Genomic DNA, 22,333 nt, shown 5'->3' on the forward strand with positions numbered 1-22,333 from the left:
AATGGGTTTATTTTGTGTTCCCATGTTTCAAGTTGTTTATAATTCTTGCTGGTACTTGTCTTGAACTATCGTTTAAATTTGCAGCGTTTTAAATTTTTTGTTTGGAAAGGTACAGACCAAATTACAGTATTAATGAAATCTCTCACAGTTATACTTTTCTGTTGACACACACTTTGCAATCTATTGCGCCCTCGAATGCTTTCCTGTTTTTCACCGGATCTTTTTTGATCTTCAAATCCTGCAATTCAAGTATGCAAGCTACGTTGAGGGTTTGCAAAACTCCATTGGATAAGCGACTTCTGAACACATTGGCCCATAGATGATGCCGTTGATCTGATGTCGGTTGAGTTTTTTCGAGGTTCCCATTCAAAAACTGTATTTTTAGTGAAATTTATCTTCAAGATCTGTTTTTCCTTGCCTCGTCTTGCTTTCCCAAAATTCAGTCTGTCGCCAATGTGGAATAAAAGCTTTGCAACTGAAACAGCAAAAACAAGCCATTAAATAATTGTTGTTTTATCTTAGTAAGGGTATCGTAGCCAATTTGAAAGCCGCTTCGAAAAAATTAAATAGAAATTCTTTTGCTTTACATTACTTTTCAAAAATCCGAAACATTTCAAAAAATTAAAATAAATATTCATATATCAACTTTTGTTTTGTTTTTCAGTTATGATAAAGTCAATGTGCATTTTTGTTTAACTGGCGGAAAAAAATTTAATTTACTGAGAAACGGCGTTTTTGTTGAAACAAGTTTGATTTTTTTCTGTTTGGATTAACGTTTTTTTTTCTTTAAAACACCAACGAATTCATTTTGTTTTTGTTTCAAGTTGATTATAATTGTTGGTGGTTCTTATCTTGAATGACAGTGTACTTTTGCAGCGTTATAATTTTTTCGTTTTAAATTAATCGCATCCAATTGCACCTTCGAATGCTTTCCTGTAGTTCATCGGATTTCGTTTGATCTCCAAATCTATCAATTAGTGTATGCATAGCATCACTTTCTTGGATAAAAATGTTCTGGGCACAATGGCTCATACATCAAACCGTCGATCTGATGTCGGTTTCTTCACATTCAAAAACTATAATTTTGTGTGAAATTGAATTTTCAAGATTTGTTTCTCCTTGCTGCGTTTTGTTTTTCCAATATTCAATGTGTCATCTATGTTGAATAAAAAGTTGAAAAAAAATTAAAGGCCATTACCTAACCGTTGGTTTATGTTAGTAAGGGTGTGGTGGCCAATTTCGATAGTTTTTGAAGGAGAAAAGGTTAACTGGAGAAAAGTTTATTTTGGTGATAAATGGCGTTTTTGTTACATCAACTAGACACGCTTTGTTTATAATTTTTTCAATTTATGACAACATCTGACCTCAGTACTAATCATATCTCTAAGAGATCCTGTGATTTCTTCCCCTAAGAAACCAAAAACAGAAAAGAATTAATAACAGCACCGCCCAATTGCAAAATGTGAAAATTTAACAGCAAAAATTTGCCCTTAGTTGGAACAAATAACTTTTTTCTGTTGACATAAAAGTTTTTTCATATATTTTAAAAGTTTTGACAACATCAGATCACAGTAACAATTAAATCTCTAGTAGATCCTGTGATTTCTCGCCCTAGAAAATCAAAATCGAAAATAATTAATAACAGCACCACTCTAATGGCAATTTGTGAAAATTTTACGGCAAAAACTTTGAGAGGTGCTTTTAGTTGAAACAAATTAGATTTTTTCTGACGCAATTATCGTTTTTTTAGAAAAGCAACGAGTTCATTTTGTATTCCCATGTTTCAATATAATTATAATTGTTGCTGATACTCATTTTGAAATATTGCTTAACTTTGCGGCGTTTTAAGTACTTTGCTTGGGAGGGTACAGAGCCAAATAAAGTTCTTCTTAAATTTCCCGAAGTTATAATTTTTTCTTGGTACAAAAATTGCAAGCAATTGCACCTTTGAGTGCTTTCCTGTCTTTCACAGGATCTCTTTTGGTCTTCAAATATGTTCTGTTTTGGAGGGTACAGAGCCAATTATTGTTTTGGTTACAAAACTCACAGTTGTAAAACTCTGTTGACATAAATATCGCTACATTTTGCCTCTTCCGGTGCTTTCCTGTTTTTCACCGTGTCTCTGTTTATCTTCAAGTTCTGCAATTCGTGTATGCAAGCTACGTTGAGCGTTGTAACATTCCATTGGATAAGCAACTTCTGAATGCATTGGCTCATAGATGATACCGTTGATCTGATATCAGTTGAATTGTTTTGATATTCACATTCAAAACTGTATTTTTATTGAAAGTGGACCTTCAAACTCTGCTTTTACTTGCCTCGTCTTGCCTTCCCAAAATTCAGTCGCCAGTGTGGAATAAAAACTTTGCAACTGAAACAGCAAAAAAAGCCATTAACTAATTGTTGTTTTATCTTAGTAAGGGTATGGTAGCCAATTTGAAAGCCGCTTCGAAAAAAATAAATAGAAATTCTTTTGTGTTACATTACTTTTCCGAAAATCCGAACCATTTCAAAAAATTAAAATTAATTTTTTCAAATCTTTTTTTGTTTTGTTTTTCAGTTATGAAAAAATCACTGTGCATTTTTGTTTAACTGGCGGAAAAAAAATTTTATTTGCTGTGAAATGGCGTTTTTGTTACATCAATTAGACATATTTGTTCATTTTTTTTTAATTTTAAAAACATCAGATCTCAGTACTAATCAGATCTCTCTAGTAGATCCTGTGATATCTCACCGTCAAAAATCAAAACAGAAAAGAATTATTAACAGCAACACTCTAATGGCAAATTGCGAAAATTTTACGGCAAAATTTTTGCGAGGTGCTTTTACTTGAAACAAATTAGAGTTTTTGTCTTGAAGGTATCGATTTTTTTTCTTGAGAACAGCAACGAATTCATTTTGTGTTCCCATGTTTCATGTTAATTATAATTGTTGCTGGTATTTATCTAGAACTATCGTTTAACTTTGCAGCGCTTTAAATACTTTGCTTGGGAGGGTACAGGGCCAATTAAAATTTCAATGAAATCTTCCACGGCTATACATTTCTGTTGGCACAAACGTTACAATCTATTGCCCCTTCGATTGCTTTTCTATATTTCACCGGATCCCTTTTGATTGTTAAATCCTGCAATTCGTGAAGGCAAGCTACGTTGAGCGTTTGCAACACTCCATTGGATAAGCGACTTCTGAACACATTGGCTCATAGATGATATCGGTGAACTGATGTCAGTTGAGTTGTTTTGATGTTCCCATTCAGAACTGTATATTTAATGAAATTGGACCTTCAAGATCGACTTTTCCTTGTCTCTTTTGGTCTTCAAATCTGCTCTGCTTGAGAGGATACAGAGCGAACTATTTTTTTGATTAAAAATCTCACAGTTATATATTTCTGTTGGCGCAAACAGCGCATTCTGTTGCCCATTCGAGTGCTTTTCTGTCTTTCTCCGGATCTTTTTTGATCTTCAAATCCTTCAAATCGCGTATGCAAAATTAGTTAGGCGTAGATTCACTCCCTTGGATAGACAACTTCTGCACAGATTGGCTCATGGATCATACCGCTGATCTAATGTCGGTTTGGCTGTTTTGTTGTTCACATTCAAAAACTGTATTTTTGAGTGAAATTGGGAGTTCAAAAAATCGGTTTTCGTTTGCTTCGTCTTGGTTTTCCAATATTCAGTGTGTTGCCGATGTGGAATAAAAAACTGAAAAAACAAATATAAAAGGCGATTACCTAATTATTGTTTTAAATTAGTAATCGTATGGTAGCCAATTTGAAAGCCTCTTCGAATAATGTAAATTGAAAAACTTTTATATAACATAGCTTTTCCAAAAATCCGAACCATTTCTAAAAATCAAGAATAATTTTTGGTTTGTTTTTCAGTTATGATAAAAGCACTGTGCAATTTCGTTAAACTGGCGCAAAAAAAATTAATTTGCTGAGAAACGGCGTTTTTGTTACATCAATTAGACATGCTTCGTTTTTGTTTTTTTTTAATTTTGAAAATATCAGATTCGAGTACTGATCAGATTTTTCTAGTAGATCCGGTGATATCTCTCCCTCGAAAAAATCAATAACAGCAACAATCCAATGAAACATTGTAAAACTATAACAGCAAAAAATTTTGGTGATGTGTTTTAATTCAAACAAATAACATTTTTTTTGTTGACTTTAACGTTTTTTTTTCTTTAAAACACCAACGACTTCATTTTGTTTTTATGTTTCAAGTTAATTATAATTGTTGCTGGTTTTTATTTTGAATGATGGTGCAACTTTGCTGCGTTTTAAATGTTCTGCTTGGGATGGTACAGAGCAAATTGAAGTTTTGATCAAATATATCTGAGTTATAATTTTTTCTTGGTACAAAAAATTGCAACCAATTGCACCTCCGAGTGTTTTCTTGTATTTCACAGGGTCTCTTTTGGTCTTAAAATGTTTCAATTTGTGTATAAAAGCTATGTTAAGCATAGCATCACTCGATTGGATGAGCAGATTTGGGATGCATTGGCTCATAGATCATACCGTTGATCTGATGTGAAATAGGTTGTTATAATGTTCACAATCTAAAAATGTTATTTAGAGTCAAATTAAACCTTCAAACCCTTATCTTGAACTATAGTTGTACTTTGCAGCTTATTAAGTGTTTTACTTTGGAGGGGAGAAAGCTCCATGGTCAAGCAAATTCTGGCCGTTTTGAATCATATATCATTGCGTTGATCTGATATCGGTTGGGGTGTTCTGATGTGCACATTAACTGTAACGTTGGTTGAAATTGGACCCTCAAGATCTGTTTTTCTTTGCTTTGTTTTCTTTACCAATATTGAATGTGTCACCAATGATGAATAAAGTAGTTGAAAAAGCAAAAAAAGAGCATTACTTAATTGTAGTTTATAATAGTGAGGGTATGGTAGCCAGTTTGATTGTGGTTTCAATGAAATAAATTGGAAAACCTTTGTTATACAAAGTAACATTTCGATAAATCAATTTTCGTTTTGTTCTTCAGTTACGTTAAATTTACTGTGAATTTTTGTTTAACTGGCAGATAAAAGAAATTTGTCGAATACTGAGAAACGCCGATATTAATACATCAATTAATCAAACTTTTACATGTTTCTCATATTTTTAAAATATAAGATCTCAATACTAATTAGAACTCTTGTAGATCCTATGATTTTCTGCCATAAAAGAAATTGGCTAGGTGCTTTCAGTTGAAAGAAATTAGATTTTTTTTACTTTTAATTTTTGCGTTTTTTTCTTGGAACAGCAACTAGTTCGTTCTTTGGTTCTATATTTTAGAATGAATATCTTTGATGCTGACACTTATCTTGAACTTTGGCTGAACTTTCAGCGTTTTAAATGTTCTTCTTAGAAGAGTACAGAATCAATTAAAGTTTTGATTAAGTGTCTCTGAGTTATCAGTTTTTTTGGTAGAAAAATTGCAAGCAATTGGACCTTCGAGTGCTTTCTTGTATTTCGCAGGATCTCCTTTAGTCCTGAAATCTCTTCTGGTTGTCTTCATTCAGTATCTGACAATTATACTTTCCTGTTGGTACAAACATTGCAAGCTATTGCAACTTCGAGTGCCTGCTTATTTTTCACAGGATCTCTTTTGGTCTACAAGTACTTCGATTCGTGTATGCAAGCTACGTTAAGCGTAGCATCACTCCCTTGGATGAGCAACTTCTGGACTCATTAGTTCATAAATCATAACGATGATTTGATGTCAGTTGGGGTTATCTGACGTTCACATTCAGAAACTGTAATTTTGAAAGAATTTTGACTTTCAAGAACTGTCTTTGCATGCTTCGTTTTGCTTTCCCAATAATCAATGTGTCACCATTGTAGAATACCAATTTTGAAAAACCAAGTTAAAACGTTATAACCTACTTGCTTTCTATGTTAGTGAGGATATGGTAGCCACTTTGAAGGTCGTTTCAAAAAGAAATAAAAAGAAAAACTTTTTGGTCTTTATAACTTTTCCAATTACCAGGTTCATTTCATTAAATCCAGTTAAGATTTTGAAGATCGCTTTTTGTTTTGTTTCTCATTTATGACAAAAATCACTGTGAGTTTTTGTTTAATTGGCTTATAAAACATCTCTACACTTTGCTGAGAAACGGCGTTTTCGTTATATCAATTATACTTATTTTGTTCACATAATTTATTTAAATTACTTAAACATCAGATATCAGTACTAATTAGAACTCTTGTAGATCCTGTGGTTTCTCCTATGAAAACCAAAAAAAAAGAATAAACAACAGCACCCTTATGATGGCAAATTTTGAAAAATTAACGGCAAAAATTGTGGCGAGGTGCATTTAGTTGAAATAAATTAGATTTTGTCTGTTGAACTTATGGTTTTTGTTTTCTTTAGAACAGCAATGGGTTCATTTTGTGTTCCCACGTTTCAAGTTAATTGAAGTTAACTATATAGCGTTTCAAAAGTTCTGCTTGGGAATATACAGAGCCATTTAAATCATTGATTAAATACCTCACTATTCTAAAATTTTGTTTGCACAATTATTGCATGCTGTTGCACATTCGAGTACTTTCTCTATTTCACAGATTCTCTTTTGGTCTTCAAATCCTTCAATTGGTGTTAGCAAGGTACGTTAAGCGTAGCTTCATTCCCTTGGATTAACAAATTCTGGACGCATTTGTTCATAGATGATACCCTTGATCTGATGTCGGTAGGAAGGTTTTGATGTTCACATTCACAAACTGTAATATTGAGTGAAAATAGACCTTCGAGATCTGTTTTTCCTAGCTTCGTCTTGCTTTCCCAATATTCAGTGTGTCACCATTGTGGAATCACGAAATTGCAAACGCAAAATTAAAAGGCCCTAACTAATTTTTGTTTCATGTTAGTAAAGGTATGGTAGCCATTATTTATCAGAAAAATGAAAATAAAAACCTTTGTTCCATATCCAAAAACCCAAACCATCTCAAAAGATCAAGTAACACTTTAACAGATCACATTTTGTTTTGTTTTTCCGTTATGAACAAATCACTATGAGTTTTTGGTTTTTGTTTAACTGGCGGAAAGAAAGTTCTATAATATGGTGAGAAACAGCCTTTTTGTTATATCAATTAGACATACTTTGTTCATATATTTTTCAAATTAATAAAGCATCGGATCTCAATACAGAATAGAACTCTTGTAGATCCTGTGGTTTCTCCCATGATAACCAAAAAAACACACCGCTCCAATTTCAAAATGTGAAAAATTATCGGTAACAATTTTGGGGGGTGCTTTTGGTTGAAACAAATTAGAATTTTTCTGTTATGTTTATCGTTTTGTTCTTTAGAGCGGCAATGCGTTCATTTTTTGCTCCCAAGTTTCAAGTCAATTTCCATTGTTGCTGGTACTTATCTTGAAATATGGTTTAACTTTGCAGCGTTTAAATTGTTCTGCTTTTGAGGTTAGAGAGCCAATTAAAGTGTTGAGTAAATATCTCACAGTTATATTATTCTGTTGGCACAAACATCACAAACTTTTGCGCCTTCATGTACTTTCAAATATTTCACAGGATCTTTTTCCGCCGTCAAATCCTTCTTTTCGTGTATGCAATCTAAGTTAAGCGTAGCATCACTCCCTTGGACTAGCAATTTTTGGACGAATTTGTTCATAGATGATAGATACTCTTCATTTGATGCCGGTTGGGATGTTTTGATGTTCACATTCAAAAAGTGTAATTTTGAGTGAAATTGGACCTTGAAGATCTGTTTTCCTAGCTTTGTCTTGCTTTCCCAATAATCAGTGTGTCACCATTGTGGAATCACGAAAATGAAAAAGCAAAATTAAAAGGCAATTACCTAATTTTTGTTTGATGTTGGTAAAGGTATGGCAGCCAATTTGAAAGCCGTTCTGAAAAATTAAAAAGAAAAACTTTTGTTCTACATAAAAAAACCCAAACCATTTCAAAAAGTCAAGTAGCATTTTTACAGATCAGCTTTTGTTTTGTTTTTCAGTTATGAAAAAATTACTTTGAGTTTTTGTTTAACAGGCGGATAAAAGAACTCTATTAGATGCTGAAAAAAACTTTTTTTGTTGTATCAATTAGTCTAACTTTATTTGCAAATTTTTCAAATCTCAACACTTTATTTGCATATTTTTCCTTCAGATCTCAATACTAATCAGATCTCGTGCAGATCCTATAGTTTCTCCCACGAAAACAAAAAATTGAAAACGATTAGAAGGGGCACCACTCCAATTGCAAAATGTGAATGTTTAATGGCAAAAATTTTTGCAAAGTTCTTTTAGTTGAAACAAATTAGATTTTTTGTGTTGAAACTTTAGAACAGCAACGAGTTCATTTTCTTCTTGTGTTTCAAGTTAATTGCAATTGTTGCTGGTAAATATTTTAAACTATGGTGTAAAATTGCAGCGTTTTAAATGTTCTGCTTGGGAGGGTACAGAGCCAATTAAAATTTCGATTAAGTATCTCTGAGCTATAAATTTTTCGTGGTACAAAAATCGCGACCAAATGCACTTTCACCGAATTACTTTCACCGAACTTTCACCTGTATTTCACCAAATCTCTTTTGATCTTAAAATCCTTCAATTCGTGTGTGCGTAGCATCACTCTCTTGGATGAAAAACTACTGGGCGCATTAGTTCATACATCATACCGTTGATCTCATGTCGGTTGCGGTGTGTTAATGTTCACGTTCGAAAATAAAAGTTTTTTTTTGTTTTTTTCTTCGGAACAGCATCAAGTTCGTATTGTGTTCCCATATTTTATTTTAATTATCTCTTTTGCTGACACTTATCCTGAACTATGGTTTAACTTTGCAGCGTTTTAAATGTTCTGCTTAGGAGGGTACAGAGCAAATTATTATTTTGATTCAGTATCTGACTGTTATACTTTTCTTTTGGCAAAAACATTGCAAGCTATTGCACCTTCGAGTGCTTTCCTGTCTTTCACAGGATCTCCTTTGGTTTACTAATCCTTCAACTCGTGTATGCAAGCTGCTTTAAGCGTACCATCACTCCCTTGGATGATTGATCAACTTCTGGACTCAACGGTTCATGGATCATACCATTGATCTGATGTTGGTTGGGGTGTTCTCACGTTCACTTTCAGAAACTGTAATTTTGACTGAAAATTGATTTTCAAGAACTGTCTTTGCATGCTTTGTTTTGCTTTCCCAATAATCAATGTGTCACCATTCCAGAATACAAATTTTGAAACTCGAAATTAAAAGCTCCTTACCTAATTGTTCTTCAGTCTTAGTGAGGGTATGGTAGCCAAATTGAAAGCCGTTTCGAAGATATTAAAAACAAAAACTTTTGCTCTACATTTTTTCAGATTTTTTTCAATAATTAAACAATTTTTCAAAAATTCAAGAAACCTTTTACAAATCACCTGTTGTTTTTTCAGATATGAAAAAATCACTGTGAGTGTTTGTTTGACTGGTGGATAAAAGATCTTTATAATAAGCTGAAACGTCGTTTTCCTTACATCAATTAGTCATACTTTGTTTACATATTTTGCAGATAATTAGAAATTCAGATCTCAATACTCTATAGAGCTGCTTTAGATCCTGTAGTTTCTCTCCTGAAAATAACAAAAAGAAAAGTATTACAAACAGCTCCACGACAATTACAAAATTTGAAGATTTAACCTTAATTATTTCCGCGTTGTGCTTTATACTGAAACAAATTTATTTTTTTCTATCAAATTTATCGTATTTTTCTTTGGAATAGTAAAGCAAAAAGTTAAACTATTCGATTCAACAGAAATTTTTTTCAATCAGAAGAAAATGTAAGATTTAATTTTTTCCAATATAAATCAGTTGCGAAAATATATTATTAGCTGTGCTGTATTGAGACGAATACAATCATGAGTTATCTGAGCTTTTGCATATTTTTCTAGTGCGAAGTTGAAAAATGCGCAAAATAATTTGTTCAGATGTAAGAAGTTTTTGCCTTTCAGTGCTTTAAAACGTTTTTGAGCGGCCTGATTAAATCGAAAAAAACCTGGGAAGCACAAAACTAAACGAAAGTAGAAATCAATTTCAAATTAAGGCAGAAAAAAACTTACTTTCAAAGCTTTTAATGTTATCATTGTCCTTTGTTTTGTTCAAATTTTGAGCTTTGGTGGCTGCAAGCTCAAGCCAAACTTTTGAATTTGTAATCAACTGGGGACTTTTAATGGCTATTCAATTTGAAGACGTTGTAAAATTCAAAAATCATTTTCAGGCTTTCTAGATTCTCTCGTTCCTTCTCATTATGGCGGCACTTTCTGCCTATTCACGTGCTTTAAAACTGGTGCTGCTACGGTTTCGCAAATGAATGACCTCATACAATTTGACCCTATCGAGAATTGTTCATTTAAAACTTTCATAACACAATTTTTTAAGTCAGGCTTTTGTTTGAAAATGGAATTTTTTCATTTATTACTTCACTTTTTAAAAGAAAAAATTATTGAAATGCATCTGTACGCTATCCAAATGTTCGAACATTCTTTTTAGTGGAACAGATAGCCCTATTTTTTTTATTTCTGGTGAACAATATATAGATCATACCTTTGGTCAAAAATAATCTTAATTGCCAAAAAACTGACAAAACTTTGAAAGGCAGGCAACCTGGCTGTTTTGGTTTCGAATTTTCAAAAAAAAAAATGGGAAGAAATCCAGTTTTCTTATATATTTAGGACTTCAATATAGTGTCATCCAGCATGTCCAAAATAACTTCTTCTATAAAGCAAGTCGTAACGGTTTTTCGACTGATATAACAAAATAGATTTTTTGAAATGTAACGCTGTACAAACAAAATTTAATCAAGTTGGACGAATTCTTCAAAACTACAGGTAGGGCAGGGTTTGAATTACAAGTCATTAGATCTGGCCAATAGTGAAGTCATTTTTTTCGTATTTCTACTACTTTAAAAACCTAAACAAAGAATTGAATTCGCTACACAATGAGTATTCTCCGTTGTAATCCATCTTTTCTCCAACACGTTCTTTTCCAATATTCCGTGTGTAAAAAGTTCAGCAGCTTCTTGTTTTGAAAAAGGAGAATTCTCAATCACGGAAAATTTGGGAACTAAGAAATGAGAAAATTGCCGAGAAATGAAAAAATGTTCACGCAAAGAACATGATATGATATCTAAAAACTTGTTTGTCAAAATGAAACCAGCTCAAATCTAAGGATCAACAATTAAGATTTCCATTGAAAAGTTTTTTGCTCAATCGAAACTTTTCAGAGATTAAGAAGGAAAAATATTTTAAAACTGCGAAACTGCTCAGATCGAAACAAAAATTGATTAACATGTTTTCTTACATTAAGTCCCATAAGGTAAAGATGCAAATGAATATTCGGAAAACTCTGGTCGTGCAAATGATCATTAAAACTAAAGGATTATGATTTAAAGCAGAAGTCCAATTTCTTGAGGAGTACGAGCGCTTTGAAGCTGCTATTTGGTTCTGAGAACAATGCTTTAAAGCCTTTTGTGACTTGAAAAACAACAGACGCTTTCCGAGGTGCAAATGTTTGAGATTTGCAAATAGTCCGAAATAAATTTTAGTCAGAGATGAAAAAACTATACCGTAAATGATGGTGCAAATGATTTAATATATCTACTCTGCGCCCATCTAGCTCATCTTTTGGGGCAAAAAAGAAATGTCCAAAGCAGTTTTGTAGACCATTTTTTCTCGTTTTTTGAAAATTCGAAAAATTATATATTCACCGACATCTTTCAACGAAAATCTTTGCTTTGGAGAACGGGATATGTCAAGTTTTTTTCAATGATTTCTTTTATTTGGGCGCGATTGCTATAGTTTGTGAAAAAATCATTAAGCTATCTGAATAACCGTGCGTTCTGTATTTTTATTCCTAATTGTCTGATTTCGTCGTCTTTTCGGGTAAAACCTTCATGCTCTATGCCTTCCAGCAATGGGCATTTATTTGCAACCGTATTAACTTGAGTAGTTTGAACGAGTTAATTAAAACATCGTCTAAGCATTCCGGATTATGATGATGAACGAAAAAGACCACACAGCAAAACGGGAACCATCGATCTGTATGCAACTTTGTGGTCACTTGTCACAGTCGAGGACACAAAATCGCCAGACATGTCGTCTGCGAATCTGTCATCCGTCGTAGTGAAGAAAAAACTGATTAATGAAATTAAAAACGGACCAAGTGGCATTTTTAAGCAACCGTGGACAGCTTGGAAAATAGCTGCATTTGACGCTACCATGACTTCACTGCTGCAGCTTACAACAACTCTGATTAAGGCGGAGAAAGTAGAGGTGGCGCTCCAAACAGCAGAGGAACGAAAGTACAATGCTTATAACGTTTAGTGCGATGGACAAGGCATTTAAATGTACAACTCGCTGGAGAAACTTTTGTGGTTCTGTCGTTGATTCCAATAACTTTAAGGTTATTGCAGTTTTATCTGACATTGGGAGTTATTTTCCGGTAAGACCCATGATAACCTGCAAAATATTGTTGCAATCATTGTCGACAGTTATGCTCAAGTTCTCTGGCTCGATGATTTTGCCTCGCTCGTCCTGGCCACATTTGGTTATAAGTTCACAATTGGAAGAGTCCGAATTAGTCTTCTAGTGATGAACCATTGGCGAGTGTGCAGCAAGCGGAAGTGTTTATATGTGATGACTGCTTTTCATTGAGCATATTTTTTAAATCACCCAAAAAATGAGAAGGTAATTGCAAAATTGCTGCTGATATAGAGAGGACAGTCCGTGATTCAAATATCTACGAGATAAGATTTAAACTTTTGATTTGAGAAAGATATTTAATTGAAAAATGAAACAAAAAATTGAAGAACGATATTTGATAAACATAAATAAATTTCGTTTATATTCAAAAACACTTTCAGGATATTGTTTCATTAACTACACCCCAAATATCTTAAGACTTACAATCCAGTGAAATTGCTAAAGGATAATTGCTGAGAAGTAATAGGGGTGATATAATTGGGATTGAAGATATATTGAGGGCTTTGAAAAAACACAGAATGTACAGAAAAGTAACTTATGAGAAACTCCCTTGCATGTGCTGCGTTAAAAGTTCGTGATAATTCTTTTAGATTTAAGGAAAAAGCAAACTAGTTTGGGACATGTTCTTCAGCATCAAACTCAACTTTCTTTGTCTATTTCGGTTCATTTTGTTAACTTCGGGGGTAATCATTAAAACTGGATCTCAATTGTATAAAGTTCATAAAGATTGAAAAAGAACAAGGCTTAGATTTGCTTATAGTGCTTGCGACCACTTTTTTGATGCAGAAAGTTTTCTTATGATTATATACAGAAATTGCATCTGCCTGCTGACTAAAACATCATAATTTTTTCCTTCCGTGTGACCTGTTTCCTTGAAACGCGATATTTGATATATCTTGTTTAGACCTTCAAGATTCAAGATCTAGATTTTCCTTTGGATGCCTTTGCAAAGTCTTGCCCGTTACAGAGCACATGCGAATCAATGAATCATTTTTTTTTAAATATATGGCAAGTTCGCTTGGGAGTTGCAAATACAATTAACATGTACCCACTAAGCTGCTGCTGCTGGTGGGGGTGGGGGAGTATCTGGGTATATGGTCTTGGTATGATATCAAATTTGTTTATTAACATGCAAAGATCTAGCAAATCTGTACATCTAATCACATCTTTTTTTTTACCAAAACTGCTCAATATCTTATTCACACTTCATTTCGTTCAGTTATTAAATCAAGCTCCTACGAGAATTGTCTCTTATTGCTGCAAAATTTCTGCTAAATCTTTAATTGTTTTGAACTTTTGTAATATAACTTTTATAACCTTCATCGAGGAGGGGGGGGGGGGGGGGGGGAGGGGGGGTTATTGCTCATTCTGGTTGTTCGAAAAGTAGGGCGAATCAGCTGCACCCAGCGTTATCACCCAGCTTATCTCGTACCCCCCAAATGGTACCATAAATTTAATCCAGGGACCCGTCAATTCGTGCCCGTTTTGTGCGGGGGTCATCATTCGAAATTAACCAAATTACCAAATTAGCAAGGCCAATTAAATTAAAGTATCCCCCGTTACTTTTATCTAGCCGACGGTCGAATTCAATTGGTTCGTAGGTTGTTAGCTTCAGGCGCGCTGTTTGCGGTTTGCGCGCTTAATTCACTTGGCTAACTTGGTGGCCGCCGTATTGGCCGACAGGGCGTTTAGCCGACAACCAAAAAATGAGAAATTTAGCCGACAATTTAAGTAAAATGAGCAGTAAAACTTATTCTGCAGCTGTGATTGGCCAATTTAAAACACTATTTCGTAAGCTGACAAATACACCGCAGTTTTTTCATCGACTAGTGTAACGAAGGTCTATCAACTAGCGTAACAAATGTATTTTACCGCATCTGGCCATGCCTCGCGGGCCATGGCCATGCCTCAGCGGCCCGTGGGACTTGATATGAATCTATCACAACCGAACTACTGATTTATGGACCAATGAGACTTTTATGACCAATTATGATAAAACTGTCGGCTAAATTTCCCCATTTTTTCCTTGTCGGCTAAACGCCCTGTCGGCCAATTTTCCTAGCACCGGCTAACTTTTATGCTTTGTTTCTTTCGTTGCTTAAATAGCCTGGAAACTTGATCTAATAAATTATTAACTTTTATCGACCAATCAGATAAGAGTAATTGTACCAAGTCAATAAATTAACCAAAATTCACTTTTACTTAAATTAAGTTACTGTCGCACTTAGTAAATAACTTTCAAAACGCAAAGAAACAACATTTATCAACAAATCGAAAAAAAGTTGCTAACAAAAACAAACAACCAGTTTTTTTATTGGAAAAGTTGAAGTATCATTTAGTTATACGCTAATATTGACCTAAGTTTACACAAAACTCAATAAACTTAATCCCAATTTCGCTGTTAGTGAAATTTCGGCCAACTTTACATTTCCTTATTTTTATCTACAGAAGTTTAACTTTTTAAGTTCTGTAGTCTATTTTGTGAGTCAGTTTAAATCGGTCGTTGTATAATGTACAATTGTTAGAGTCGAAGTACTTTACACAAAAGAGCAAAAAACGGTCGAAGTTTTTAGAAAAAAGACCCGCCGAAAATTCGAAATTAACAATCATCAGTATCTTCAGAGAGCATTTGAAGTTCACTTTGTACACGTTTTCACTTTTCAACGTGCAAAACTTGAGAGACACGAAAAGCTGAGTTTTGTGTTGGTGTTCAGTTATTACGCAATTTGGTTATAACACATTATAACGCGTAAGTTTAAGAGCTGAAGTTGTGAAGAATAGGAAAATTACGGAACTTGTGGACAAAACCCGGAACAATACCTCTTGAAGCGAACATTTGCCTGGAAGATAATTACTTGAAAACGCTCCGAAAACCTCAATTAACTCGAACAACTTGGACTAAAATTGCAAACTTCTGCTCGGATTAATTTTAGAACTATTTCAATCAAATTGAAACAAATTTCCAAACGATAAAAAATATTTGATTGAAGAAAAATTCAACTCGAAGAGTTTATAAATGACATCTTTCAAAATTTACAACCCGCTTTTAGGGTTAAATATTCCCTATTGCAATTCGGTTCTCCCGACAAATCCAGACAACAAAAACAGCCTGGTTGAAAACGCTCCGATGGACCCAAAACCCCTTCTAGTTGGACCCGGGTTGATTGGGAACCCAGTTGGAGGCCAGACTGGGCACAATTTGTACAACCCGTTTTCGGACTATTTGGGTTTGGCGCAGATGGTGGAAAGACAACACATGGCAGACAATTTTGAGAAGCTGGTGATGGAAACTTGCATTGTTCCCGGGGAAGATATCAGAAATGAGGTTAGTTTTCAATATTAATATGAGGTTGCATCATTTAAATAACTTAAAATAATCAATTAAAAGCATAAATTTCAATCTCAGCAAAGTTGGAAAAATTTTGAAAGTAATTCTGGTAACATAATACTTAATCAGTTTCTCTGATGATTATTGGGTTTTTGTGTCTTTTGGAACAGAATATTTTACCATTGGGTAAATTTTTCGGGAAAAGTTTAGTAGAGATAGAGATAATTCACAAATTTATACAATCGTCAAAATGCTCTTATTTAATTGCTTTTGATCCTGTTCGTAAAAATTAGGTAAAGGTATTAAAAATTAAACGTAAAAGATTGCTGAATTCATTTTTTTAACTGACTTCTAGGGCATCGGTTATTTTTGTTGCAGCTCAACCGGCTGTTCGTTCAAGACGAAACAAGTAGCAATTGTAGCTCTGGCAGCAAACGGGAAAGAGTAAACAGTTGGACCTCCTGCTCCGACTCTGGACACTCGAGTGATTCAAGTAGCCAGTCACCCGTGCCAAATGCCGTCAACAACACGCTTCCAGAATACAAAGCCTCGATGCCGACTTTGAACAGTCAATATGTCGGCCATCAGGTCCAGTCGACTAAACTTCACAGCAATCATTACAGCCAAAGCGTTCAACAAATGTCCAACAATTTGTCCAGTAAAAACAGCGGTTCCAACGGCAACATGTCACCTCCGGTCACAAACAGCAACCTCCTTTTGAAGCCAGCAGCAGCGAACAATGGCGCAACGGTGTCTCAACTTCAGCTAAATTTGCCAAAACCGATTGCTGTCAGCCAATCACAACATCAGCATCACGTTGGTCACTCTTTGCTGTCGCAGCCGTCATCCGGATCTCTGGTTTCAAGCAGTTCCAGCGCCTCAGCCCGGCTCCCACCCAGCGTGCAACTTGCCCGGAAGTTGACGGCCAAAAGTATGTGCGTGTTCTGCAAAAATAACGGCGAAATGGAATCAGTGTACAGCTCGCACGTGCTCAAAAACGAGGAAGGGGCGATCGTTTGCCCAATTTTGAGAGCGTATACTTGCCCGATTTGTGGGGTTTCAGGCGATAATGCGCATACCATTAAATATTGCCCCCAAGGTAATAACGAGTCAACGATTAAAGCGCTAAAGCAGACCAGAAACTCAACCGCCCGACGAAGCAACACCTCGACTGTCTCCGGATCTCTAACGTCGGCAGGAACTCCCGCGTCGCTTCTAAGAGGGAGCGTAGCATCATGTGTTACTACGTCGTCATCTCTAAATGGACTTCCCATAGGCCCAGGTGCATCTCATGCGCACTCAATAAGCTCTCATCTGCAACAACAAAATCAGGCCAACGCCGGTCATTTCTCCGGAACGTCATCGCCTTTTGGTCATCAAGCAGCTTCCGTTGTAACTGGAGCAAACAGCCAACAAGTTGCAGCCGCAGCCGCGCTTTTAAACGCAGCTCACTTGTACTCGACTAGTTCTAAGAAGTTCTAATTTTCAAACTTGTTATTCAGCTTTTTGCTATAGTGTAGCGTAACGCCCCCCCCCCCTCTCCAGCCCCCTCCCTGTCGATTTGTGTGACATCCTTTCTGTATTGTAACTGAATTGCAATACTATGAATTCTCACGTTCTCACCTGTTTGAGGCAATCAAATCAATTAATTTAATTATCTTCCTTTTTCACACAAATATTAATATTTTTGTTGTCCTTTTTGTGAATATTGTTCTCGTTTTTCTTTGCAATAAAGTCCTTGAATTATTCATGCGATTTGCTATACACGTTTAGTGAATTATCATTCAACAGCCTTGCCAGTAATTAACTTATCAATAACCCAATTTCTCAAGTAATCTGTTAAAAACTTGAGTGTAAGCGTTGATATCAGAAAATGGATAACTCGTAATTACAAGCCAGCCGTGAGTTAATGAATTTATCATAAGTAATATTTCAACTCATTGTTAGAGAAAAGCCAAAATGTTGACATTTGTTGGTTATAAAAGGACTAGTTATTGTCTATCCTGTTATCATTTTAAATATCAGCTTTTCGTGCCTTAACTTTAATTGTTGCAACTTATGTTCTTGAGAGGCTATTCCTAAATTGAGGAAAATTAATATTCTAATTCAAAACGTATCCGGAAGCTCTTAACATGACTAAAATGGTGAATCAAAAAAATCTCAGGATAATTGTGGTTCAGTTATTATTGCGTAATATTTAGCTATAAATACATAACTAAGTTGAAATAGATAGTTTCAAAGAAAATTGTGATATTACGGCGAATTATACTTGTTTCGGGTCTATTGTGCTCTCTATATTGGGGGAGGGGGGTGTTGTAACTTGTTCGAGTTTGCCCTTGCCCACTAATGTGGGTCAAATGCGGATCAGAAATGTTTGAATAGGGTGATTGCTATAATTTACGACTTGCTTGCTAGAACAGGTTTAGACTGTAATAGCCGTCATTAAGTCATAAACGATCAATCAGCTTTAATCGAGAAAGCAGCCTTTGTTCATCAACTTCTAACAAGATCACTATTCAAGGTTGCATTAATATCTTAAGGTTGCGTAATCACATTAGAAAATGTAAAAAATCATTCTCGTTTAAATCGAAGATTTTTAGCTTATCAGTTCAAGCCATCTCGCAAAAAAAATCAAGCCACTCTTCGATTTCTTGAATTGACTGGATTTCCAAAATTTGGAAAAGGGAAAAATGAGTTTTGCAAGAGCTCCTTGGATCAAGTTTGAGGAATGTTTGGTATTATTTCGCAATAAATTTGGAAGTTAAATTGATACTTAAAAATTGTTCAGCTTAGCTAAAATTAAATTGTTGTAGTGCGAAAATCAAATCAAATTAAACAGATACATTTTAGCATCCATTTGCCTTTGGTTATCGTGGCTGTTCGTAATTTCTTTGCAGTAGTACATCGTAATTTGTTTTTCCTTTTGAGTTGATGTGTTGTCGTATTAATTTTGCATTTGATTCAATTAATGTACGTAGATTAATTACAATGATTGTTCTTGTTACAGTTGTTATAATTAGAAACCCTTATTTGTTACTTTGTGCCAATTATTATGAAACAGAAATATAATTTCCGTGTAGTGATCTCATAAAGATATAAAAGTGAATCAAATCATGCACCCCCCCCCCCCCCCCAATAAAAAAATCTATCCTGTTGCATATATTTGTATGTTGAATCAGTTAAAGTTCATTAAGTATAAAAATCGTGATCAAAATGTTTCATAAGTTCATTAAGTGTAAAAATCCTGGTCAAAATATTTTTACTAAACATCCGAGAAATTAGTTAATTTTTGGCGGGGACTGGGGGGGGGGGGGGGGGCATATAGTATTTGAGAATTCGCTTGCTATGTTATTACTCATTCTTGGTATATTTATTGATTTAGCCAATGAGTTGTTGATTTTGATGATATTCTTATACTATTTAGTTGTTGTCCGCTGTCTGCCAAATTAAATGGAATTTTTCCCAGATATGGGAAAATGAAACCTTTGCAATCTCAATTTAGTTTTCATTATCCTTATTTTTGTCCTTCAAATCATCGTTCTGTAGGATCAGTTTTCAAATCATATGACGCGGTTATAAACAACACGTGATGAGTGATCAAATTCATAACTTGTTCAGCAATTGCATGATAAAACGAGCCTTTTTTAATGAAAATTGAACTTTTGGTATTGGTTCAAGAATTAAGTTCAACAGCTTGCTAAAATTCCAAAAAATGAGCCACGGTTCTGTATTGTGACCGAAAAAAAGCTATAAGATAATTTTGAGCACATAAATAATCTACGGAAGAGTTTTTTAATTAACCGCATTTTAACCGTTTTTATTGTGAGTGTAATGTAAATATAGACGTTATTGCTCTCGGTAGCGTTTACAAAAAAGCGAAATAGCAAATTTAAGAATTCTGACTTAATTGCACGTGAGGCAAAAAAACTGATAGAAATAATTCACTTTCTAGGTCCTTTAGGTGCAACAATAGCCGAATGAAGCCATGTAAACAAAACCTTGATTGACACAGTACCTGGTTCAGAATTTTCATCGTCTCGAACAGAACCGCAATTAGTAGTCTATAAGAGATGATTGTTGTTTGGCGCAAATAAACAGTCAAACATTTGTGAATCAGGCAGGTTGCGTACACCTGGGGAGGTAAACGGCAATTGTGTAAACATCGCCAGCAGAGAAAGATAATAAAGGCGACCTAGTTAAGTGACGTCCTTTAATCGTGCATCCCTATTCTTGGGTACGGTTTGTGCTTAGTAAACAAAGGCAAATTCGGCAAACAAGTTGATCAAAAGTTACTTAATTATGTTGAAACACGCACCGGACAACACAATCGTAGCAGTGTGGCACTTATATTGTGAATCACTCGTTTGTATTGAGGTAATGACACTGCTATTTAGCTAGTCTTAAAAATGTTCATATCACAAAAAAATCACTTCACAAAAACTTAAACATGGTGATATTTGCGGCACTAACGATGCCAATAGCTTAGAGCTATAATTGGCTGTTTCGGCGCCACGCTCGCTCGAGTCTCAACACAATTCAACCGAGGCTCCCTGAGCGCAAAGAAATTTGCGTTTTCTTCTGTGGTAACTCATCAGTACACTAATGACCAAACCTATCCCGCGCAGCTATGCAGTAGGGGCACTAAAAATTACAGACAACAGAATAAGCGAAGTTAAAAAACGTTTTTTTTACTTCGCTGATGAGAGTGGAAATCATATGAGAACGAGTGGATGAGCATGTTTTTGAGAATAATGAGGACAAAAGATAAAATCACTTTACGTTGCCAAACACTTGTAAATGTGAGCATTGTTCGCTCCCCATGTTTTGAGATTAAGTTTTATAAGCTTCGGCGGACAACAGTGCTAGGTAGGGAAATCAGTTCAAATTTGCTTAAAAGTGGGCAAATTCACCACTGATATCCGCAATTGCGGAATTTGACGACAAGTGGGGAAAGTCGGATGGATCTGTGTCACTATTATCCAGAAATTTATGTCACTAAAATCAGCGAGAAGGTAACTACATTCCACGCAAGGCTTCAAAACTGATTAAGGCAAAAAAGGGGATGTAAATAGTTCTTTTTGTCAAAATCAGGTGAGGGGTAATTATGATTTCAATCCGACAAACTTTTGAACATAAATTAAAGTTTCAAAACTTAACATAAAGTGGGTTGAACTTAAAGTAGGGGATAAACATTTGTTTTATCCTTCAAAAATCCTAAAACTGATTAAATAACAAAAAGTGGGATAAATTTAGTACTTATTATCAAAATGAAGTGTGGTACTTACAGTTCTTCAAAGTTTTTAATACAAATTAAAGGTTACAGTGCAGTGATTAATCTACCCCTGATCACAAATTGAGCAAAAAGATGACATAAAAACGTAGAACTTTTAGATCATTGTCTGAAGTTATTAAGGATTGCCTGCGTTTTTTCAATCAGTGTTGCTTACAGTTTAACCATATTTCTTCGACGCATGCAAACGCGGTCAAGGCGGATACGTAGGATTGGCTAGGTATTTTAGGAGTTTATAAAAATAGAAAGAAAGGGCTCATATCTAGATTGCATTAAAGCACATGAACATAGAAAAATAAACAAAAGATGACAATGGAAGAAATACCTTTATTAAAATTTCAGTCCTTGTAATAAACATCAAGATTAGGAAAAATGTTCGTGCTTATTGATGTATAGTTTTCTATTTTAAAAAACGTTGTAAGTAAGACGCTAATCTAATAAATTTATCAAATTGTTGTCTATAAATTAAGTCAACGTATACTGAGTGAGAGCCCTAAGGTATTGTTGGAAGTAACTATGAGCAAACAATTCTGTAAAATTAAAGGTGAGATAAAAACTTCTGTTTGAGAATAATACATTTGCACTCCCGATACTAGTGTGATTTCAGCATTTATTATATCACGCTTTCGTAGAAAATTTTTTGAGCGTAATTTCGACAAGAACCAGTTGTTTGTTTCGGTTGACTTATCCCTGGAAATGTTGTTGTTGTTGTTTGTACTTATCAAAAGAACCAATTGAAACCAGTTTAGCTGATATTTTGACGTGCAGGTTGTTGAAAATAATGAAAAGTAGGTCAGTTATTGTTATGTCACAAATTTTCAATGCCGGCTTGAGGAAAACTGGTGTTATCTTAAACTTTAAGATAAACAGCCTCTTAACTTTTGTAAACCTTTAAAAGTTCAAGTTTTGCATAGCCAGATCTGGCCATCTGAAAGAATTGTTTCCATATCTCTGTAGTTTCTCTTTGCCTCCAACGATTTTATAAATTTAATAATTAACTTAGAATGACAACCAAGAAAATTTAAGTTCTCTAAAACTCTGTTACCTCAGCCAAAGCAAAGAATAGTTTTATCTTCTGCATCATAGACCCATTTTTGACTTTACCTGTACATTGCAGTTTTTGAAGTTTGGCATGTTGCTTGAATAACTACTTAAATTTTCATATTCATATCTGACCAATTGGAACTTGAAAGAAAGAATTTGAACGCATTTCAACGATTATTGCTTTTTATTATCTTTGCAATAACGAT

The 22,333-nt window shown here is 34.6% G+C and overlaps 2 protein-coding genes across 2 annotated transcripts in view; both read left to right on the plus strand.

Moving 5' to 3' along the window:
• The window catches only part of LOC142351907 (coronin-6-like), a 560,192-nt gene that overhangs the window by 80,061 nt on the left and 457,798 nt on the right, over positions 1-22,333 (plus strand). The gene's annotated exons all lie outside the window — the stretch shown is intronic.
• LOC142352173 (uncharacterized) lies at positions 14,624-17,962 on the plus strand. The gene is made up of 2 exons (XM_075404577.1): positions 14,624-15,790; positions 16,172-17,962. The coding sequence occupies exons 1-2, from the start codon at positions 15,482-15,484 to the stop codon at positions 17,273-17,275; spliced, it is 1,413 nt and encodes a 470-aa protein (XP_075260692.1). The 5' UTR covers positions 14,624-15,481; the 3' UTR covers positions 17,276-17,962.

Source organism: Convolutriloba macropyga, chromosome 13 (genome assembly GCF_964194025.1).
Source record: "Convolutriloba macropyga chromosome 13, txConMacr16.3, whole genome shotgun sequence".
Lineage (NCBI taxonomy): Eukaryota > Metazoa > Xenacoelomorpha > Acoela > Convolutidae > Convolutriloba > Convolutriloba macropyga.

Bases quoted from the DNA above. Each gene is read 5' to 3' on its own strand.
- LOC142352173 (XM_075404577.1), top strand. From the start codon at position 15,482: ATGACATCTTTCAAAATTTACAACCCGCTTTTAGGGTTAAATATTCCC. The intron at 15,791-16,171 runs GTTAGTTTTCAA...TTTTTGTTGCAG, and splicing joins GGGAAGATATCAGAAATGAG to CTCAACCGGCTGTTCGTTCA.